The sequence below is a fragment of the Bos javanicus genome, chromosome 11 (genome assembly GCF_032452875.1).
Source record: "Bos javanicus breed banteng chromosome 11, ARS-OSU_banteng_1.0, whole genome shotgun sequence".
NCBI lineage: Eukaryota > Metazoa > Chordata > Mammalia > Artiodactyla > Bovidae > Bos > Bos javanicus.
Genome location: NC_083878.1, coordinates 47425101 through 47445349, shown reverse-complemented (window position 1 = coordinate 47445349; position 20249 = coordinate 47425101). Strand labels below are relative to the sequence as shown.

Below are 20249 nucleotides of genomic sequence, written 5' to 3'. Positions count from 1 at the left end.
GGCCAACCAATACCCTGAGGTGAGACCCTAACCTCAATGCTACAGGGTATCTTTATTCCTCAAAGGGCTCTGACCCTCTCACCACAGCCACTGACAGCATCAGTTCTGACTGGGTTCCTCCAAGCACACTGCTTCTTGGAAGCTCTTCTGTGTTGGTAATCCTTCATCAGTGTTACTTGTGTTTCTGTCTCAGAACCCACAGGCTTGAACCCACATAATAATACCAGAGCCCCCCAATAAATGGATCCCAATCATCAAATGATCTATTACTATGCTCATAAATCACGACCTATGCACACAAATATTTTCTGAAGCACAAATGTCTTATGTACATATTTCTATGTGTCCACACACAAGACGCTAGACAAACCTAAGACATTGCTGTTTTACATCCATTTTGTGAGTTCTGAGTAATCTACTCAGTGGTCTAATGTCTAAGACTCCATGCTCCGTGGCCTGGGTTCAGTTCTTGGTCTGGGAACTAGATCCCAATATCACAAGTAAGACCAATGTCGCAACTAATTACCAAAGTAATTACTTAATTAATTTTTTTTTTAAAGATACAGAGCTGTTCCATCACCACAAGATCTTCCTTATGTTACACTTCATAGTGTCACCCAGTCTTCTTCCCCTGACCCCTGGCATCCACCCTATATGGGTGCCTGCTAAGTTGCTTCAGTCATGTCTGACTCTTTGCAACCCTATGGACTGTAGCCCACCATGCTCCTTTGTCCATGGGATTCTCCAGGCAAGAATACTGGAAGTCCACTCTATAATTGTCTATAAACTCCTTGTCTATCACGTTGTCATTTTGAGAATGTTGTATGAATGGGATCGTGCGGTTTGTGACCCTTCAAGATGGGCTTCTCTTTTTCATGCATCATTTATATCCTTGGGATCCATCCGAGTCATTGCATGTATCCATAGCTGTTGCTTTTGCATTCAAAGTGGTATTCAATGGTATGGCTGTCATCTTCAGAAACAGAACCTGTCATTTCTGGTACAAGAGGGGCTTTCCCATTGCACTGAAACCAAAATCTACATACCTGGCTGACACATCTCTGTGGGCCTGCTGCCCTTCCCCTCCTCCTCACACACCATCCTTCTGCCCCTCCTGAAACCCACCCAGCCTGTTTCTCTGTGCTTCTCCCCTGGGCTGGCCTCTCCCACCTCGCCTTGTCCTCCAAGTCCCTGCTTAAGTGTCAGTCCTCAGAGAGGCCTTGCCTGCACCTTCCTGGGTAAATGCTGCCCTCCTTTCCTGTTTTACTGCTTATTTCCTCCTTTGCACTAATTCTATCTGGTATCAATTTTCTCTCTTTGATTACTTGTATAGCGTGTGTTGCCCTCCCCCTGACAGGGTGACCAGTGTGTTATTCATTTGCTTAGTCATGTCTGACTCTTTGCCACCCCATGAACCACAGCATGCCAGGCTTCCCAGTCCTTCACCATCTCCTGGAGTCTGCCCAAACTCATGTCCATTGAATTGGTGATGTCATTCAACCATCTCATCCTCTGTCATCCTCTTCTCCTCCTGCCCTCCATCTTTCCCAGCTTCAGGGTCTTTTCCAACGAGGCGGCTCTTCATATCAGATGGCTAAAAGTGCCTTGAGAACCCTACGAACAGTATGAAAAGGCCAGTGGGTAACAGACACTAACAAAGGAATGAGTTGAATCAAGCAGTTCAGTGGTCTCCAAAAGAGAATGCTGATGATCAGTAAGGTACATGTGTGTGCCTGGCCTTATTCTAGAAGGGTTCAGGGTGATTTGCAAAAATACAGACAACATAACAAGATACAAAATAATAAGGAAGGAAAAAAAGGATAAGAGACAATGAAGCCAGGGTGGAAACGCCCACGGTCTGCAGATGGGAGTCAGAGCTGGCTGGACTCCTGGAAGTGGTGTTACAGGTGTGAGAAGAAAAGAACAGCTTCTTCTTATCTCCAAATGAGGTGCTAAGGCACCATGTCCAACTGAGGCAGACAGATTCACCAGCAAGGTGTGAGGGTTATGAAGAAAATAAAAGTTAAACATGGTCACAGAATCTGCAGTACCCTTGAAATTTAAAATAAGTCTGGTTTGGGATAAATAGCAAAGTCCCACTATATAGCAACAGGGAACTGTATACAATATTCTATGATAAACCATAATGGAAAGGAATATGAAAAAGAACATATGCACATATGTGTATAACTAAGTCACTTTGTTGTACAGCAGAAATGAACACAAATCGATGATACTTCAATAAAATAAATTTAAACAAATAAAACAAGTTGAGTTTGTTATTCCTGATTCAGAGAATCGAGGGGAAATTTTACCATAGATCCTAACATTTTTATTTTGAGGATAATTTTTTTTTTAAGACACAGTATAGTCCAACCCTAGAAGTATAATAGACAATAAAATGATGAGAGCTTTGGAACTTTCCCTGGTGGTCCGGTGATTGAGAATGCACCTTCCAATGTATAGGATGCAGGTTTGATCCCTCGTTGGGGAACTAAGATGCCACATGCCAGGGGGCAACTAAGCCCATGCACCACGACTGAGACCGGACACACCAGATAAATAAATAGTTGTTTTTTTTTTTTTTAATGACAAGAGGTTCTTGTCTTCTAGAAGTCTGTGTCATGGGGAAACAGGTCCCAGGTACCAATGATGTCTCTCTCTCTCCCTTTCTCCTCACTAGGTCCTGTTGCTCCTACCTCGTTCCTGCCCCCTGAAAAATTAAATGACCAGAGTGACACAGCTGGTTAGTGGCAAGCTGGGCCATGAAAACAAGTGTTTGGCTAGTCAGTCCACTTTCTTTCCACAACATTCACCCCTCTCATCAAGTGTTGAAGCTATTATAGTCTCAGCCTTGGCTGGCCTTAGGCCCTGTGCAGACTCCACAGCTTTTCTTTGTTAGTTCAGTTCAGCTCAAATGAATACCAAAGACAGCCTCAGATAAGGGGGTTGATTCAGCAAAAACCAGCTTACCTGCTGAGAGGTGTGCTTGTGTGTATGTATGTGAGTGTGTGAAGGGCGGAGCCCTAGCCATTCCCACACCTCACCTAGGGCTCAGCTCCCCCAGGAAGCCTTTGTCACCCTCAGCGTCCCCTTCACACACTGATTCTGAGTTCTGAGCCCTCCTCTGTGTCTCATAAGACAGTGAAGTGAAGTGTTAGTTGCTCAGTCCTGTCTGATGGAAACTGTAGTGTTTTCCAGAGGAGGAAAAAGCCTTGAGTTCACAGTGGGAGGTGTGCAGTGTTGGTGTTTAAGGTTTAGAAGGTGAGAGAGATGGTAGATGGGACATTGAAGCTGACGTAGAGGACGGGAGAACATCCCTGGGATGCAGGAGGTGACGCAAGGCTGAGACTGGGCTGTGGGATGGACCTGGTAGGGATCTGGGATCATGCCTGACTTGGAAGGAGTGGGATGGAGAGGAAAACCTGTGCTCAAGTCTGATGGAAGTCAGGAACTGGGTAGATGTCTGGGGCACATCGGGGCTTTGAGAGGCAGAGCCAGGTGTTACTGCCTTACTGAGCAGGGACCATCTACAAAAGCAGACGAGGAATGCTTCAGACACACTGTCCTGGAGCTGGGAAGGGGCCTTCCCTGCCTAGGACATTCTGGTATGTGAGGCCTGGAAGAGTGAAAAGTCGTCACTGAAGGTTTGGCGCCTGTGTCCACGATACTTTACAAATAGACATAAACAGGGAGGAAATCTCAGAACTAAGGGTAATTATTTCAACTTTTAAAATCTTTCTTTTTCATAAATTTGTATCTCTATCTCTGAGCTGTTCAATAAATGTTTGCTAAGTATCAGTAAATGGCATATTGGACTTGCCTGGCAGTCCAGTGGTTAAGACTCCTCACTTCCACTGCAGGGGGCATGGGTTCGATCCCTGGTTGGTGAACTAAGATCCCACATGCCATGAAGTACAGCCACACACACACACACACACACACACACACAGAGTAAATGGCTTGTATCTATACAATATGTCTTGAAATTTTCTTATTTCTCTTCCTAACATTGTTTTTGGTGTTATCTTCCGTCTGATATTTGCTGGAATATACACAGAGGCACCCACTTAAATCAAGCTTCATTTGTTTCTTAAAGATTTTTTTTTTTAATGTGGACCATTTTTAAAGTCTTTATTGAGTTTGTTACAATATTCCTTCTGTTTTATGTTTTGGCTTTTTGACCCTGAAGCATGTGGGATCTTAGCACCTGGAGCAGGGATGGAATCTGTACCCCACTGCATTGAAAGGTGAAGTGTTTATCCCCGGACTGCCAGAGAAGTCCCAAGTTGCATTTTTTACTTCTAGTTATTCTCTACCGCAGGATAATCGAGACATAAGGTCACTTGACTGTCTGCAAATGCTTCACACAAAGATATGATCAACCATCATGGGTTGCTGAAAGACTTGCCTATGGGCAAAATATCACCAAAGTCTGTCTAGGTTGTCCTCAAGCTTCAGGGCACAAAAGAATCTTCTTGAGAACTTGTCTAACATGCTGACTCCCATGCCTGACTCCAGCTTCTCCCATCAAAATCTGATTTGGAAGATAGGGAATGGGATTTTGAGACTGTTTTTAGCAGTTACTTGTGGAGGTCCAAGGACCACACTTAAAGATCCACCAGCTTACCCTGAAAGTGTTTGTGCTCAAAAAAGTCAGTCTTTTTTCCCAACCTCTCGTGGCCAGGTTTGTGGTATGAGGTATGAGGGGGTCTGACCTCAAGGTGACTGACCAATCTGTCAACGGGGTTCCTTGGGAAGATGCTCCTCTCGGCACTTCATTCCAACGTGATGGCATAAAGGCAGATCCTCTCACAGATTACGGTGCCAGTGCCAGGTCAGGTAGGGAGGGGATGGGAGTGTGACTTACTGATCACCTTGCCCTTTCAACATCTAATAGCCCGACCCACCACTGACCCCAGACCCATGGCCCAAAAAGCACTGGAAAGAATTTAGAGAAGGCAACAGAGATAAACAGAGACAAAATAAGGGCTGCTAATATGCTGGAGTAACTGTTAGGCAAAGTAAGATCTTTTAGGGATAGTAGTGTTCTAATTCTTTGGGGCATAGAATCTTTACCACTTCTTTCTTCATCATCAACCATCACAATAATCACTAGTTACTGAGCAGTCACGGGATACAGTTTAGATTTACTATGGAAAAGAGACCCCGAGAGGTGTAATTCTCCATTTCACCTCCAGGTCTTTAGGCAAAAGGATTTTATCCAACCATCTCTAAGGTTATCACAATTATTCTTTAATATCTTCTCAGAAATAGTATATCCTTCTCATGGACATGAACATCCTCTCATTTCAGTTCATCTGAAGGTCTATTGTATTTCCTTTAAAGGTGTGCTAATATTTCAGTGTGGATTTTTCTATGTTTATTTAATCAGCTCCTGCCAATGTAGATTTCATTTGTTGCAAGTTTTTCCTGTTTCAAGCAATTCCGTAATGAACCATGCTACGCCTGTCTTGGTACATGTGAGTGATAATTGATGTCAGACCAACATCCAGGAGTGTAACTGCTAGGTCAAAGAGTACAGCCTTCTGATCTTTAGGCAGGTAGCTCTAACTGCCTTTGAAAAAGCTATGGTCGTTTATACTCATGACTATCATGTATGAAAAAGTGTCTGTTGCCTCATGCCAGTACTGGACATTATACTTATTAATAAAACTTCCTTTTGGCACTCATAAGTAGGAAATTTCATATTTATTTGCATTCCTTTGATTTGAAATGATACATTTATTGGTCATTTGTGTATTTTTATTCTGAGAAATGCCTAATCTTGTGCTAAACACAAGAAAAAGATTGTTTAATATGACACAGTTTAATTTTTGTAATATTCAATTTTTAGAAGAGTAAGCTTCATTATTGGGAAAAACGTATGATATAGGGGCACTCAATACCTCATTCTTCACCTATATTCCATAACTTAAGCCTTGTTTTAATACAGAGAAGCCAGTAATCTGGATGAATTTTTTAAAATGCTTTTGAGCACTGCTGAAATAACAATAAAATGAATTAAGAATTGCAGTCTAAGCTCTTTCTGCCAGTCACCATGCTAGACATGGCTGCATGTTCTGCTGTTGAATTTTCTTTAATAAAAAAGTGAAAGTAGCTCAGTCGTGTCCAACTCTTTGCGACCCCATGGACTATATACAGTCCATGGAATTCTCCAGGCCAGAATATTGGAGTGGGTAACCATTCCCTTCCCCAGGGGATCTCCCCAACCCAGGGATTGAACCCAGGTCTTCTGCATTCCAGGCAGATTCTTTACTAGCTGAGCCACCAGGGAAGCCCTATATATATATTTGGCTGGGTCAGGTCTTGCTTGCTGCACACAGGCTCTCTAGTTGCAGCTCATGGGCTTAGTTGTCCCAGGGCATGTGGGATCTTGGTTTCCCGATCAGGGATTGAACCCTTGTTGGAAGGTGGATTCTTCACCACTGGACCAAAGTCTCTATTGAATCTTTTTAACAATTTGTTGATGTCAATATGATCCTCACTGTCACTTTAATGAAGAATTCTTTCTCTTTTCTTTAAAGGAGATTATGTGTGTGCTCAGTCCCTCAATTGTGTCTGACTTTTTGTGAGCCCATGGACTGTAGCCCACCAGGTTCCTCTCTCCATGGGATTTCCCAGGCAAGAATACTGAAGTGGGTTGCCATTTCCTTTTTCAGGGGATCTTTCCAACCCAGGGATCAAACCAGAGTCTCCTGCATTGGCAGGTAGATTCTTTATCACTGAGCCACCTGGGATTACTACTACTACTACTACTACTATGTCGCTTCAGTCGTGTCCGACTCTGTGCAACCCCATAAACGGCAGCCCACCAGGCTTCCCCATCCCTGGGATTCTCCAGGCAAGAACACTGGAGTGGGTTGCCATTTCCTTCTCCAATGCATGAAAGTGAAAAGTCAAAGTGAAGTCACTCAGTCATGTCTGACCCTCAGCAACCCCATGGACTGCAGCCTTCCAGGCTCCTCCATCCATGGGATTTTCCAGGCAAGAGTACTGGAGTGGGGTGCCATTGCCTTCTCCAACCTGGGATTAGGGGAACACAAAGATAATTATAGTGACTCTTTCTGAGGCCCCAGTCATGGCATAGCCTGACCAAGATCCCACTTCTGACAGGGAGAGGCAATCTGGGAAACAGCTTGGATATTGAAACACTGGGATTTCCAATGACTTGTCAGTGACTTCCATCCAGGAACCTGCCTGGGACTGAACAGCTGGGTTTTTGTCCAGAGAGAGAAGACACACAAGGGGGAGTTGTTAGAATGGGGTGTCAGGAAGTACTGATCATAGGATTTGGCCTTGTGTTAGGGTTTTGAGGGAGAGTTCGAGGAAGCGGGGCTTTGGTCTGTATTGGACAATGTTGGGAAGCAGGTGTAACTCTATAATTGGGTATCACAATAATTTTTGTCTATCAGGAAGGAGGGTTAAGATGAGAAGCAGGAGTGGCTTATTAGCCAGAATGAAGCTTTTTGGTCATTTTTGTGTGTTGGACAGGGTTCCTCCTTTGTCTGGGTTCAGACATAATTACAGAGTAGTCTTGTTTCTGCCTTGATCCGCTGTAGTCACAGGGGTCTTGTCGAATGTGTGTGTTATGTGAATCTTCACATTTAGCAGGAGGACACCACAGCCCAGCCATGGGTGCCAGTCTCTAGATTAGGAACCACTTTTCACTTTCTCAGGCAATTTCAGGACACTGAAAGGAAGACCATCCCCTGCAGTGCAGCATACAGGTTGCCCTATTCTAGAACCCTGTCCATTGTTTCTCCGGGTGTGTGGAGGCCGTACGGCCCTCAGATGGAGAATGTGGACTCTGGCCCAAGGCAGCTGGGGCTGCAATCCTGATTCTGCCACTTACTAGGCACAAGGGACCCTAAGCAAGTCACTTAACCTCTCTGTGCCTCATTTTCCGCATTTACAAAATGAAGAGAGGGATGAAAAGGGCTTCGTGTAGGGACTTCCTTGGTGGTCCTGTGGCTAAGACTCCGCACTCTCAATGCAGTGGAGGCCTGGGTTGGGGAACTAGATCCCTCAAGCCACATCTAAGACCCAGCACAATCAAAAAGAAGAAGAATCTGTGTTGTAGGGTCACGATGATGCTGTCAGGACAGTGACCAACACAGGGTACATGCTCTGTTTGTTACCAGCATCTCCAACTGTCCAGCCAATTCTCAAGTGCCCGGCTGATTGTAGAGGCTCCAGCTGTTGTCGTTTCTCCAGCTGTGTCCCCTTTCCTGTCTGTGCTGCACACTCATCCACACTGACCTCTTTAAAATGTCCCCTTCATCATGTTACTATTGAGTGGTATCTACCACACTCGTTCTTCTTCGCTGAGTACATCCCATTTGCAGTATATGTTGGGCATCGTGCTGAGCAGGACCAACACAGCACTTTATTCCTTTCTCCTGCCAGCAAGGCATTTTCAACCCCCATTTGACCACTTGAGAACGTAAGTAACTTATCCAAGGACACACTGTTGTTAAGTGGTAGTGCATGGGTGCATGTTCAGTCATGTCCAACTCTTTGTGACCCCATGGACTGTAGCCTGCCAGGCTGCTCTGTCCATGGGATTTCCCAGGCAAGAATACTGCAGTGGGTTGCCATTTCCTTCTCTGGGTCTTCCTGACCTGGAGATCGAACCCACATCTCCTGCACTGGCAGGCAGATTCTTTACCACTGAGCCACCTGGGAAGCCCAGTAAGTGATAGAGCTGGGTTCAAATGCAAAGTCACCTGACCCTCAAACTCTTTTCCTTTTCGCACTCAGCCTCTTGTCTGAAAGTCCACACTCCTTAGCAATGAAGGCCTTCACTGTCCTACTGCAGCCTGCCCTTCCAGCTTGACCTTGAAAAATTCCCCAGACAATCAAAGAGTGTCATGGAAGACCCAGCATTTACAGGTCTAGTCTAGGCTCAGAGGGTGTGGAGAGGCAAAAGGCAGTTCAGATCTCTTGAGGAAGTAAAAAATGCATGAGATCAGATCAGATCAGTCTCTCAGTCGTGTCCGACTCTCTGTGACCCCATGAATCGCAGCACGCCAGGCCTTCCTGTCCATCACCAACTCCCAGAGTTCACTGAGACTCACGTCCATCGAGTCAGTGATGCCATCCAGCCATCTCATCCTCTGTCGTCCCCTTCTCCTCCTGCCCCCAATCCCTCCCAGCATCAGAGTCTTTTCCAATGAGTCAACTCTTCGCATGAGGTGGCCAAAGTACTGGAATTTCAATAGCATCTATAAAGTGACAGGTATCTGCTGGAGTGTCCTAAATGTTCAGAGAAAAGGAGGGTGGGTGAGCAGGGGTGGACAGGAAATGGAACCTTCAGAGAAGGGCCAGTTTCTGGCAAAATAAGCTCGTCATTTAAGACTTGGTTTCACCACCACGTCTCTGCTAGGTCTCTGGGCCCCATTCTATACCACATGGTCCTGCCTCCACACTTCCACCTGTGCTGGTTCATTCTTCCTCCTCCCCCCGACTCACCAGGTTATAAAGTGCTAGATGGCAGGAACCTGGTGTTTTTTTTCTTTTTCTTTTTTTGGTTGCACCATGTAGCATGTGGGACCTCAGTTCCATGACCATTGAAAGTGTGTATGCGCATGCTCAGTCATGTCCAATTCTTTTGTGACCCATGGACTGTGGCCCACCAGGCTCCTCTGTCCATGGGATTCTCCAGGCAAGAATACTGGAGTCGGTTGCCATGCCCTTCTCCAGGGGATCTTCCACACCCAGGGATCAAACCCACATCTCTTGTGTCCCTGCCTTGGCAGGCAGATTCTTTACCACTGCACCACCTGGGAAGTGCATTACCATTGGAAGTGCAGAGTCTTAACCACTGAACCATCAAGGAAGTCCCATGTTTTCCATTTTTTATCATCATTCCAACAACACACCCTTCCTACTACTACTACTACTATTACACACACATACACACACACAGCAGCAGCAGCAGCAGCATTTAACACGTCTCGCTCACCAAAGGTGGTCATACATGTGTGTTGAACAAATGGAGCCAAATGCCCCACATTCTTGTCCCAATTTAACAATTTCCCCAGCTCTTCTGGCATCATTTCTGGAGTACCCTACACATCCACCAGTGTACCAATCGCAGCCAGTCGATTGACTGCCCTTGTACAAGATCCTGGAAGGCTCTGGGTCTCAGCTTCCTCCTGCACAAAGGCTGGGGGTGGCCCAGCCGGGATTTCCTTCCAGAGGAGTGTAGGAATCCTAAGAATCACCAGGGAGGCTTGCGAAAAGGTAGATTCCCTAGTTGGCTCCCCCTCCCAGAAATTCTGACACTGAAGGTGGCAGCAGAAATCTGGTTTTAATACGCATCCCAGGCGACTCTGAAGCAGTCACCGCGCTGCCCTTGAAGAAATCCATAGCTTGGCGACCCAGGAATTTCCCAGGAATCTGGCGTGGAAGGGGCTAGCAGACCGTGTTGGGAGCTGGCGAAAGCATCCGTGTGGAGACAGACCTCGCTGATGCACAAACACAGCTTAATTTTCAGAGCCGTCCACTTCAAAGCTAATGACCCGGTGGTGAGCGTACAGGGAAAACCTAGAAGAGCGAGGCGGTGGGACCGTCCCGCGGCCCCTCCCCCTCCTGAAGATGCTTCCGCTGCTGCTGAACTCCACGGATCGACTTTTGTTTGTTTGTTTGCTCTTGGCGTGAAGGGGTTTCTATTTCTACTGAGGGCCTTCCCGGCTCAGATACCCAGTTTGGGAAAAGCAGCGTTTGCTAAACCCTCCGAGACTCCGGGCTCCCGGAGGGGGATCAATATCCCCACTGCTCTGGGAGGAGGCCTTTGTAGTGTCGACTCGCTGTTTGTGCTTCAGGCTCTGGGGGAAGGTTTGCTCCTAATTAAAGGCGTAAATGCTTTAATCCCCGGCCTGAGGGCTTCCCAGAGCGCATTAGGCGAATTAGGAAGGAAATGGATTGTAATCCCTTTAATATAAGCCTGGAGGAACTCGAGGGCTTCCAGAAGAATTTCCTCCTGTGATTTAACAACATTAGCAAGCTGAATTTGCATAGACAGAAACTGCGGGCCCAGGTTTTTCTTCAGAGAAAGCCAATAGGAATTTCTCTCAGATGAATGAAGGTTGCAATAATTAAACTCCTACAGCATATCAGATCAGGTGCCAAGGCATTGTGCGCGTTTTTCTCCTTTGTTTGCCTAATCGCTCAGCCCTTTCAGACTCTTTGCAACCTTAAGGACTCTATCCCAACAGTCTCCTCTGTCGGTGGGACTTTTCAGGCAAGAATACTGGAGTAGATTGCAGTTTCCTTCTGCGGATCTTCCCCACCCAGGAATGGAACCTGTTGTCTCCTGTGTCTCCTGCATTGCAGGTTGATTCTTTACCGGCTGAACCACTGGGAAAGCCCTTTTCTCTTTTAGCCTTCCCTTCCAATCTATGAATATGTATTTTGTCAATAAGGAAACAAAGATGATTTGCAGCAACAGGGAGGGACCTAGAGATGATCACACTAAGTGAAGTAAGTTTGGACAGAGAAAGACAAATATCATAGGATATCACTACATGTGGAATCCTAAAAAAAATAGATACAAATGAACTTTACAAAATAGAAATGGACTTACAGAGAGGGAGAAAAACAAATTCATGGTTTCCGAAAGGGAAGGGGAGGAGGGATAAATTGGGAATTTGGAATTAATAGATACACACTACTATATATAAAATAAACAGCAAGGACCTACTATCTAGCCCAGGGAACTATAGTCAATGTCTTCTAATAACCTAAAATGGAAAAGAATCGGAAAGGAATGTGTGTGTGTATGTGTAACTGAATCACTTTGCTGTATACCTGAAACAGTGTAAATCAACTGCACTTCAATGTAAAAAAAGAAAAGAAATAAAGATGCAGAGGTTAATCTCCTCCCAGAGGCAGGAGGGGAGGATTTTTTGAGGGCCTTTGCTGTGCCCTGTGCTTTGTTACTGGAGAAGGAAATGGCAACCCACTCCAGTATTCTTGCTGGGAGAATCCCATGAATGGAGGAGCTTGGTGGGCTACAGTCCACGGGTCGCAAAGAGTCAGTTTATTGAATCCTGTCCACACACTGTCTTTTGGTGTGTGCTTTTTAAACAACATTTACTTCAGGAATACACTTGTGTTGGTGTATTATGAACTTATGTTGGTGTATTATGAAATTTAGTTTATCTTAGCCCACACAATTTGAAGCTAGCACTTGTATGTGATTTAGGCTTAAAAATAACAACCAGGATTTGCTTTCTGGTTTCTTTTTCATACCTAATGAGTGTGGACAAGATGCCCCCTGCCCCCCTGCCCCGCCACACACATGTGCTGTTGAAGGAGAAGGCAAGAACCATGAGAAATTTACCTGTGTTGTGTATTTCAGAAAAATAACATGTATCGCACTATAACTGTTGTTTTTATCAGACCCAATCTGGCCCTGTGCATGCATGCATGCTCAGTCATGTCTGACTCTGCAATCCCATGGACTGTCAAAACAGTGACGGACAGGGAAGCCTTGCACGCTGCAGTCCATGGGGTCTCAAAGAGTCAGACATGACTTAGCAACTGAAAAACAGTCATCACACTGTACAAACTTAAAAATTGGCACCACGTGATATTTTGCATGGTCCATCACAAGCTTTACAAAAATCCCTGACTATTTGAAGTCTGGTTGGAGGAAGTCTGAAACATAACACAGTGTTTCAACTCTCAGTGAACAAATAGGGACCCTGAGGTATGCTGTCTCAGAAAGAGAGATCCTCTTCCCCAAGAGCTGGGGATGGTACTCACCAGCCCACCTTGGGTCACCATCCTCTCCCTGAATGGCAGCCTAGAGCTGGAATTTTCTAGGGACAACAACACCCATTTAGAGCTGGGGTAGGATCAGCACCACTTAAACAACATGATTCCTGAAAGGGAGAGAAACAGCTCTCTAAAGGGAAGCTAGAATGAAAAATGGGACAGTCACAGATGCACAACATGCTCCCTCTCTTGGTTTCATGCCCTCACCCACTCCTTTCCTTGGCTTTTCTTGTTCCACTCTTGATCCTGTCTTCCAAGCTTTGCAGTCCTGACCCCTGTGCTAGGAAGCCCTTTTCTCCAGGTCTTTCCCTACTGAATTATTGGGAAAGCCTTTTCTCCTTTAGTTTTCCCATCCAATCTATGAATATATGTTTTATCAATAAGGAACTAAAGATGATTTGCTGGCAACAGGGAGGGATCTAGAGATGATCATACTAGGTGAAGTAAGTTTGGAAAGGGAAAAAAGATATATGCTATCACTTACATGTGGGATCCTAAAAGAAAAATAGATACAAGTGGACTTTACAAACAGAAATAGACTCACAGATACAGAAAACACATTCATGGTTAACAAAAGGAAGGGGAGGAGGGATAGATTGGGAATTTGGTATTAACAGATACACACCACTCTATATAAAATATATAAACAACAAGGACCTACTGTATATATGGAACTATACAGTTGCATGGCTGGTTCTTTCTGTGCTTAGATTGCTGCTTTAATATCTCTCTCCTTTTTGGACAACTTCCACCCCAATCTGAAGTGCCTCAGTCATTCTGCCATCTTGCTTCTTTAAAAAAAAAAAAAATATTTATTTGGCTATGCTGGGTCTTAGTTGTGGCATGTGGGATCAAGTTCCCTGACCAGGGATCAAACCCAGGCCCCCTGCATTGGTAGCACAGAGTCTTAGCCACTGGACCACCAAGGAAGTTTCCCTCATCTTGCTTCTTTGCTGGATCTAATGGAGGCTGAATCACTTAGTACTTGGTTTACTCTGTGTCTTGTTCACACCAGGGTGTAAGTCCTATGCAAGCAGGAATTTCCATCTGTTTTGTTCACTGATGAATCTGCAAGGTTCAGAACAGTGCCCAACACCAAATAAGTCCTCAATAAATATTGGTTGGGTCAATGAAAGGAGTCTATGGTGTATCTAGAGAGAAACCAAGGAAAGCTTTGTGGAAGAGGTGGCCCTTAGAGTGGAATTTGTGTGTATGAGAGTTAATATATTAACATTTATGCAAATGGTATGTATATGTAAAGTTTATCATTTGAACCATTTAAGTTCACAGTTTGGTGGCATTAGATACTTTCACAATGTTGCACAATCATCACCACTCTCCATTTCCATAACTCTTTCCTCTTTCCAAACTGAAACTCGACACATTCCTCCCAGCTTCCTGGCAGCCACCGTTCTACTTTCTGTATCTATGAATTTGACCACCCAGGTGTTTTATGAAAATGGAATCATACAATATTTGTCCTTTAAGGTCTAGCTTATTTCATTTAGCATGTTTTCAAGGTTCTCACATGTAACATGTGCCAGAATTCCTTTCCTTTTGAAGGCTGAGTAATATTCCATTTTGTGTCTACATCACAGTCTGTTTATGCATTCATCCACCAATGGATTATTGGGTTGTTTCAACCCTTTGGCTATTGTGAATAATGCTGCCAGAAACACAGATGTATAAATATCTGCTTGAGTCCCTGCTTTCAGTTCTTTTAGGTACATATTCAGAGGTGGAATTGCAGGATCAAACAGCAAATCTATCAGAGAAGGAAATGGCAACCCACTCCAGTATTCTTGCCTGGAGGGTCCCATGGACAGAGGAGCCTGGTGGGCTACAGTCCATAGGGTTACAAAGACTCAGACATGACTGAAGCAACTTAGCACGAATGCACACACGCACGGCAAATCTATGCTTAATTTTCTGAGAAACCGTCAAGCTCTTATCCACTTACCCACAGTGGCTGCATCATTTTACATTCCTTCCAGCAATGCACAAGTTTCTCCCCATTCTCGTCTATACTTACTATTTTTTGTTTTGGATTACAACCATCCAAATAATTGTGAAGGAGAGTGGAATTTTGACAGACAGAGGAGGGATAAGCCAGGCTTTCAGGCAACAGACGCTTGGGAGGGCTCTGGTATGAGACGGATTCAGTCACAGAAAGTCTAATGTCATAATCCCCAATGAGATTCTTTTTAACCTGCAAATAGACTGATTCAGCAGAGCGTTGGAAAGCCTTGCATTCTGGGTACCTTTCGATGCTGCCAGGGTTCATGTTGGCTCAGGTGTGCTGGAATACCATCAGCTCTCCGTGAGAAAGGGTGGGGCCAGGGATAAGGGGACAGACACACAGGAGGTTGGCCAGTCACCCCATCACAATGCCCAGGGACTGTGACCAAAATAGCCAACATTGTATGGGTCAGGGTTCATCTCACAGACTGCTGTGGTGAGAGACACAGCAGCAAGCCTGTCCAGGTGGCAGGGACACTTGGAACTGGCAGGGCTGAAACATCATTATCCTCTCGGCAGAAGGAAGGGTAGGTGCTCTTTGCATTGAAGTTGGCTTCCTGTCTGGGAGAGGAGCTGTCTATGCACAAAAAGGAAGGGACACAGGGGCTATTTGAGGTCTCTCAACCACCCTGATGGTCCACGGACCCTGAATGGAATGGCGCTCAGGGCAGGATGCCACGGGAATGAAATGGAGGAGCCATCCAGAACCTAGAGAGCCAAGTACGTGAGATGGAGTGGGCTCAGAGAGCTCCCCCAAGCCCAGGTAGAAAGGCCTCCCCACTAAGATATCAGGATTAGGGAGTGATTGGACCCTTCCACAGCTGTTGTCCACCAAGAATACAGAGCCTCAAAACCATCACCCTGGATCCCTTCAGTCTCCACTAGAAACATAGTTTGTGCTTCCACATCAGGATGCCTCTAAGTTCCAGGCCTGACCATTGCTTTCTCAGGGCTGTTCAGAACCCTGGCTCCCAGGGACCCCATGCACTGGAGTTATCCCGGCTCTGGGAGCACATTCTGTTTGCATGAGTGCTAAGTTGCTTCAGTCGTGTCTGACTCTTTGCGACCCCATGGGATTCTCTGTCCATGGGATTCTCCAGGCAAGAATACTGGAGTGGGTCGAAATGGGCCAGGGTGGAAATGACTTAGCAGAACTTCGCAAATGCTATAAACTGGGGTTTATTTGCCTCCCCCGCCCAAAAAGGAGATTGCTAAACATTTACTAGCACAGCACTTGCTATCAGGTTCACCTCTGCCTGAGGGGTAAATCTGATGTTCTCAACAACTGATTCCCTCTGAGTCCTGCTGTAGCCCCTGTGCCCCAGGACCCCTGTCCACCAACCCATTTAGCCCTGCTGCCATCACCAATGCCTGGCGATTGAGTCATGTGATTGGTTGGTGGAGCTTTAGACTACTTTCCCTGCCTGTGGCAGAAACGGGGCTAATCATCTTGTCTGTGTCTAGGTCGTCTGCTATGTCAGGTGTGGTGTTCCCCGGACAGGTGAGTGTTGTGGGCTTCTGACCACTGTGACCACCTCAAGATCGGCAGCATTGACAAACAGCCCCAGGGAGGGCCAGGCTCCTTGAAGCTCCCTCTGGTTACCAACCCTGCATGGCGTTCTTTTTTTTTTTTTAATAAGCAGAAGAAAGTTAAGAGTTTATAGTTTTCTGGAGATTCCTTTACTTGCTTAGTGTACATTTATTGTTCACCCATGGTATGTCGGGCAGTGCATTGGGCTTTAAGGTTGAAAAGATGCCTAAGATTAAATCCTAATCGAGTATCCTTCACTAAGTCAGTGATAGCACACCGTGATAACTGCTGTAGTGAGGGATGTAAAATGTGCTGTAGAAGCAGAGGAACAAGAGTTTAATTGTTGGAAGGTAGAGAGAGATGGGAGGGAGAAATTTGGGGGGAAGGGATTTAATATGGGTTTTGGAGGATGTGTAGGAATTTGCCAGCAGGTGAAGAATACAGCTCATGTTTTCAGCTGGAGATAAGAATATGTGCCAGCCACCTGGGAAGAGTCAAAAGCAGTGAGGCTGGGGTAATGGGCATAGAGTTGGGCCAAGGGGGTTTAGATGGTAGAATCAAGTAGAAACCAGATCATGAAGAGCTCCAAATTCCAGGCTCAAAAGTTAACCTTTGTCCTACAAACAATGAGAAGTCACTGAAAGCCTTTAAGTGGAAGAACGACATGTTGAAATCTCTTGTTTAGTGTTCTCCCTTAACCTTTAGGCCCCTGTGGATTTGGACATATACCAAAGCTCCTACATGATCGACTACAGACCTTATGGGAAGCACAAATATGCCAGGGTCACATCAGAAGAGGTAAGAAGTCACTCAGTCCTGCCTTCCATTCAATGGCCCACTGAAATCCTCTTTATCCATTTTTATTGTGAGTGTGGACATTGAGGGCACTTACTGAGAACAGTGTCTGAAGCCAGGAGATCTAAAGAGATATTCCGTGTGTACGTGTGTGTACTGTTTTATTTCTTTTTTTGGCCATGCCTCGGGGCATGCGGGATCTTCCCTGACCAGGAACGGAACCAGTGCCCCCTGCAGTGGGAGGGGGGAGTCTTAGCCACTGGATCACCCGGGAAGTTTGTGTGTATTGTTTTCAAATATACACCAAGTAGGTCACCCATACAACACCTAGTAAATAAAAAACATTTACAGTTTAAATAATGTTGATAAACTCCAACGTACCTATTATCAGCCAGCTTAAAACACAACACATTAGAGCCCTGCATGCCCCTCCCTGTTCCCACCCCTCCCCCGACTTCCAGAGGTAATCATTCTTCTGAGTTTTGGGTTAAGCACTCCCTTATATGTGTGTGTGTTTTAAATAGTTTTACCTTTATGTATGTATCTCTTTAAATGGGAAGTTTGGCATGCTGCAGTTCACGGGGTCTGGAAGAGTCAGACAAAGCTTGGTGACTAAACAACAGCAATCTCTTTAAATAAATTATTTAGGGTTGCTCTTTTGGAACTTCATTATATAATTGAATCATATTATTTGTCCTCTTCTCTGATTTCTATTGTTTTGCTGAACCTTATGGCATGTTATTCATTTTCTGCGGTATAAATATTATATTGCATAAAGATGCCATGACACATTTGTCCCCTCTCCTGTCAGTGGACATTGGGGTTATTTATTTTTTGTGACTCCTCCCACCCACAAATACTGCAATGAAGATGAGGCAGGGCCTCCTGTGCAGGCGTTCACCCCTCCCAGGAGTGGAATTGCTCGTTGGAGGTGACATCACTGTTCCAAAGTGGATGTATCAATTTACTTTCCCACCAGGACAGTCAGGTAGCTCTCCAATCTTGTCATTCCTTGGGAGTGGTAGACTTTTTTTCATTTTTGCCGACTTCAGTTCAGCCGTTCAGTTGTGTCCGACTCTTTGCGACCCCATGGACTACAGCATGCCAGTCTTGCCTGTTCATCCCCAACTCCTGGAGTTTTCTCAGACTTATATCCATCAAGTCGGTGATGCTGGGCTTGAAATAATATTTTCTTGTGGTCATAATTTTCATTTCAGTGATTTCATCTTTCATTTGTTCATGGCTGTTTATTTTTCTGCTTATGTCACTTGTCCACTTTTCTATTGAGTGGCTTGTCTTCTTCTTATTAATTCGTGTGGGTTCTTTAAACATTCTGGACTCTTACATGTGTCAGTTATATAAGTGGCAAAATTCAGTCTGTGACTCGTCATGTCACTCTTTCACTGAATAGAAATTCTTATTTTAATATAGGTAGATGTGTCAGTCTTTTCCTTTATCATTTGCTCTTTTCATTGTTGTTTAGTTGCTAAGTCGTGTCCAACTCTTTTGAGACCCCATGGACTGGAGCACCACAGGCTCCTCCATCCATGGGATTCTCCAGGCAAGAATACTGAAGTGGATTGCCATTTCCTTCTCCGGGGGAATCTTCTTGACCCAGGGATCAAAACTGCGACTCCTACATTACAGGCAGATTCTTTACTACTGAGCCACCTGGGGAGCCCTTGCTCTTTTTAAGTCTTGTTTAAAGTTCCTATCTTGAGGTAACCCCACTAAAATTAATAAGAAGATCTATACAAACAAAGGTGGAACCGTTTCTGAGATTATTTAGGAGAAGCAAAGTGCAGACTGGAATAATAATATGTATCACTTGTGTACAGATGGAAGGCATCTGGATATATACGTGTAAGTTTACATGTACATCAAATATTTCTAATAAGACACAGAACACTCTGTGACAGTGGGTGTCCCTGGAGAGGGGACCTGAGAAAGAAGGAGGGTAGGAAATAGACTTACTTTTCGCTATAAACCCTTTTGTACTATTTCAGTACGTCCTTCTGTTGTATATATTGCCACTCAAAAACTAATCTCTAGAAAGTAAAGAAAAGTATACCCTGTCTCATTTATTTATTTTTAAATTTAATTTTCTTTTTTTGGCCACCTTGCGGTATGTGGGATCGTAGATCTCCAACCGGGGATTGAACCCATGCCCCTGTAGTGGAATCATGGTGTCTTAACCACTGGACTGCCATGGAAGTTCCAAGTGTGCTCTGTCTTGGAGACTACCTAGGAAGAAGCTTCACTGTTGCCTCGCTCAGCCCTCTTTTTGTATATGATTTATTTCCACAGCAAGCAAAGCTGGACACCCAACTCCAGGACAAAGAGTTCTACAGACCCACCCCCAGCCCCAACCCCAAGCTAGAAGATGGATACCCTGCCTTCAAAAGGCCCCACATGACCGCCAAGGACCTGGGGCAACCTGGCTTCTTCCCACCCCAGGGCCGTGTGGGCCCAGTGGAGGATGAATGGAGGTTCACCAGCACCTGTCCATCTGTGTACCCAGCTTCCCACGCTCTGTACCTGGCCCACGGCGACCCAAACCGGATTCGACAGAGCGCCGACTTCCCCTGTCTTCTGGAGCCTGAGCACCAGCCCGCCCCAGACGTGGGCAAAGGCTACTTTCTACTGCCCGGCTGTGCCTGTACTTATCACTGTACAGTCAAGGTTCCCATATTGAACCGATGGGGCCCCTTGATGCCATTTTACCAGTAGGTAGGCTGAGAACACCTTCCAAGGGCCCTGTGGAAATTCCTCCCTCTCACAAGGAAATCCCTTGAAGTACGGATTGGAGAACTAAAAATAAAACTCTGGAAAGACGATCCAGTGGCACCAAGACTGTGCTTGTTTGACTTGGCCTGCCTGGTTTCACTTGACTCCCTGGCCTGCCCCGGGGCACAGCATCCCCGCCATAGAAGGAAGATGGGAGGGAGGGAAGAAGGGAAACTGGTATGTATGAAGGGTGGAATATGTGTGTTTCAGTATAAGTAAGAACCTTGCTGTAAAGAGTCTTACAAAAGGGAAAATAATCATGTTTCCCATAGTCATTGAAAGTTGGGTAAGATTATAAACCTTAAAATGC

General features: G+C 45.3%; 1 protein-coding gene across 3 annotated transcripts; it reads left to right on the top strand.

The window, feature by feature from the left end:
* The first annotated feature begins 14884 nt into the window (after window positions 1–14884).
* SPMIP9 (sperm microtubule inner protein 9) lies at window positions 14885–19989 on the top strand. 3 transcript variants are annotated; one of them, XM_061432602.1, is made up of 4 exons: window positions 14885–15353; window positions 16291–16327; window positions 17043–17155; window positions 19460–19989. In XM_061432602.1, the coding sequence occupies exons 3-4, from the start codon at window positions 17099–17101 to the stop codon at window positions 19880–19882; spliced, it is 480 nt and encodes a 159-aa protein (XP_061288586.1). In that variant the 5' UTR covers window positions 14885–15353; window positions 16291–16327; window positions 17043–17098; the 3' UTR covers window positions 19883–19989. The 3 variants fall into 3 exon arrangements, with proteins under 3 accessions (XP_061288586.1, XP_061288585.1, XP_061288584.1); XM_061432601.1 differs by having other exon boundaries at window positions 14887–15546; window positions 17063–17155; XM_061432600.1 differs by having other exon boundaries at window positions 14889–15353; window positions 17063–17155.
* The last annotated feature ends 260 nt before the right edge of the window (window positions 19990–20249 follow it).

Excerpts from the sequence above, each read along its gene's own strand:
- SPMIP9 (XM_061432601.1), top strand. The coding sequence starts at position 16,301 with ATGTCAGGTGTGGTGTTCCCCGGACAG. Across the intron at positions 16,328-17,062 it reads GTGTGGTGTTCCCCGGACAG|GCCCCTGTGGATTTGGACAT; the intron begins GTGAGTGTTGTG and ends CTTAACCTTTAG. Across the intron at positions 17,156-19,459 it reads CCAGGGTCACATCAGAAGAG|CAAGCAAAGCTGGACACCCA; the intron begins GTAAGAAGTCAC and ends TTATTTCCACAG.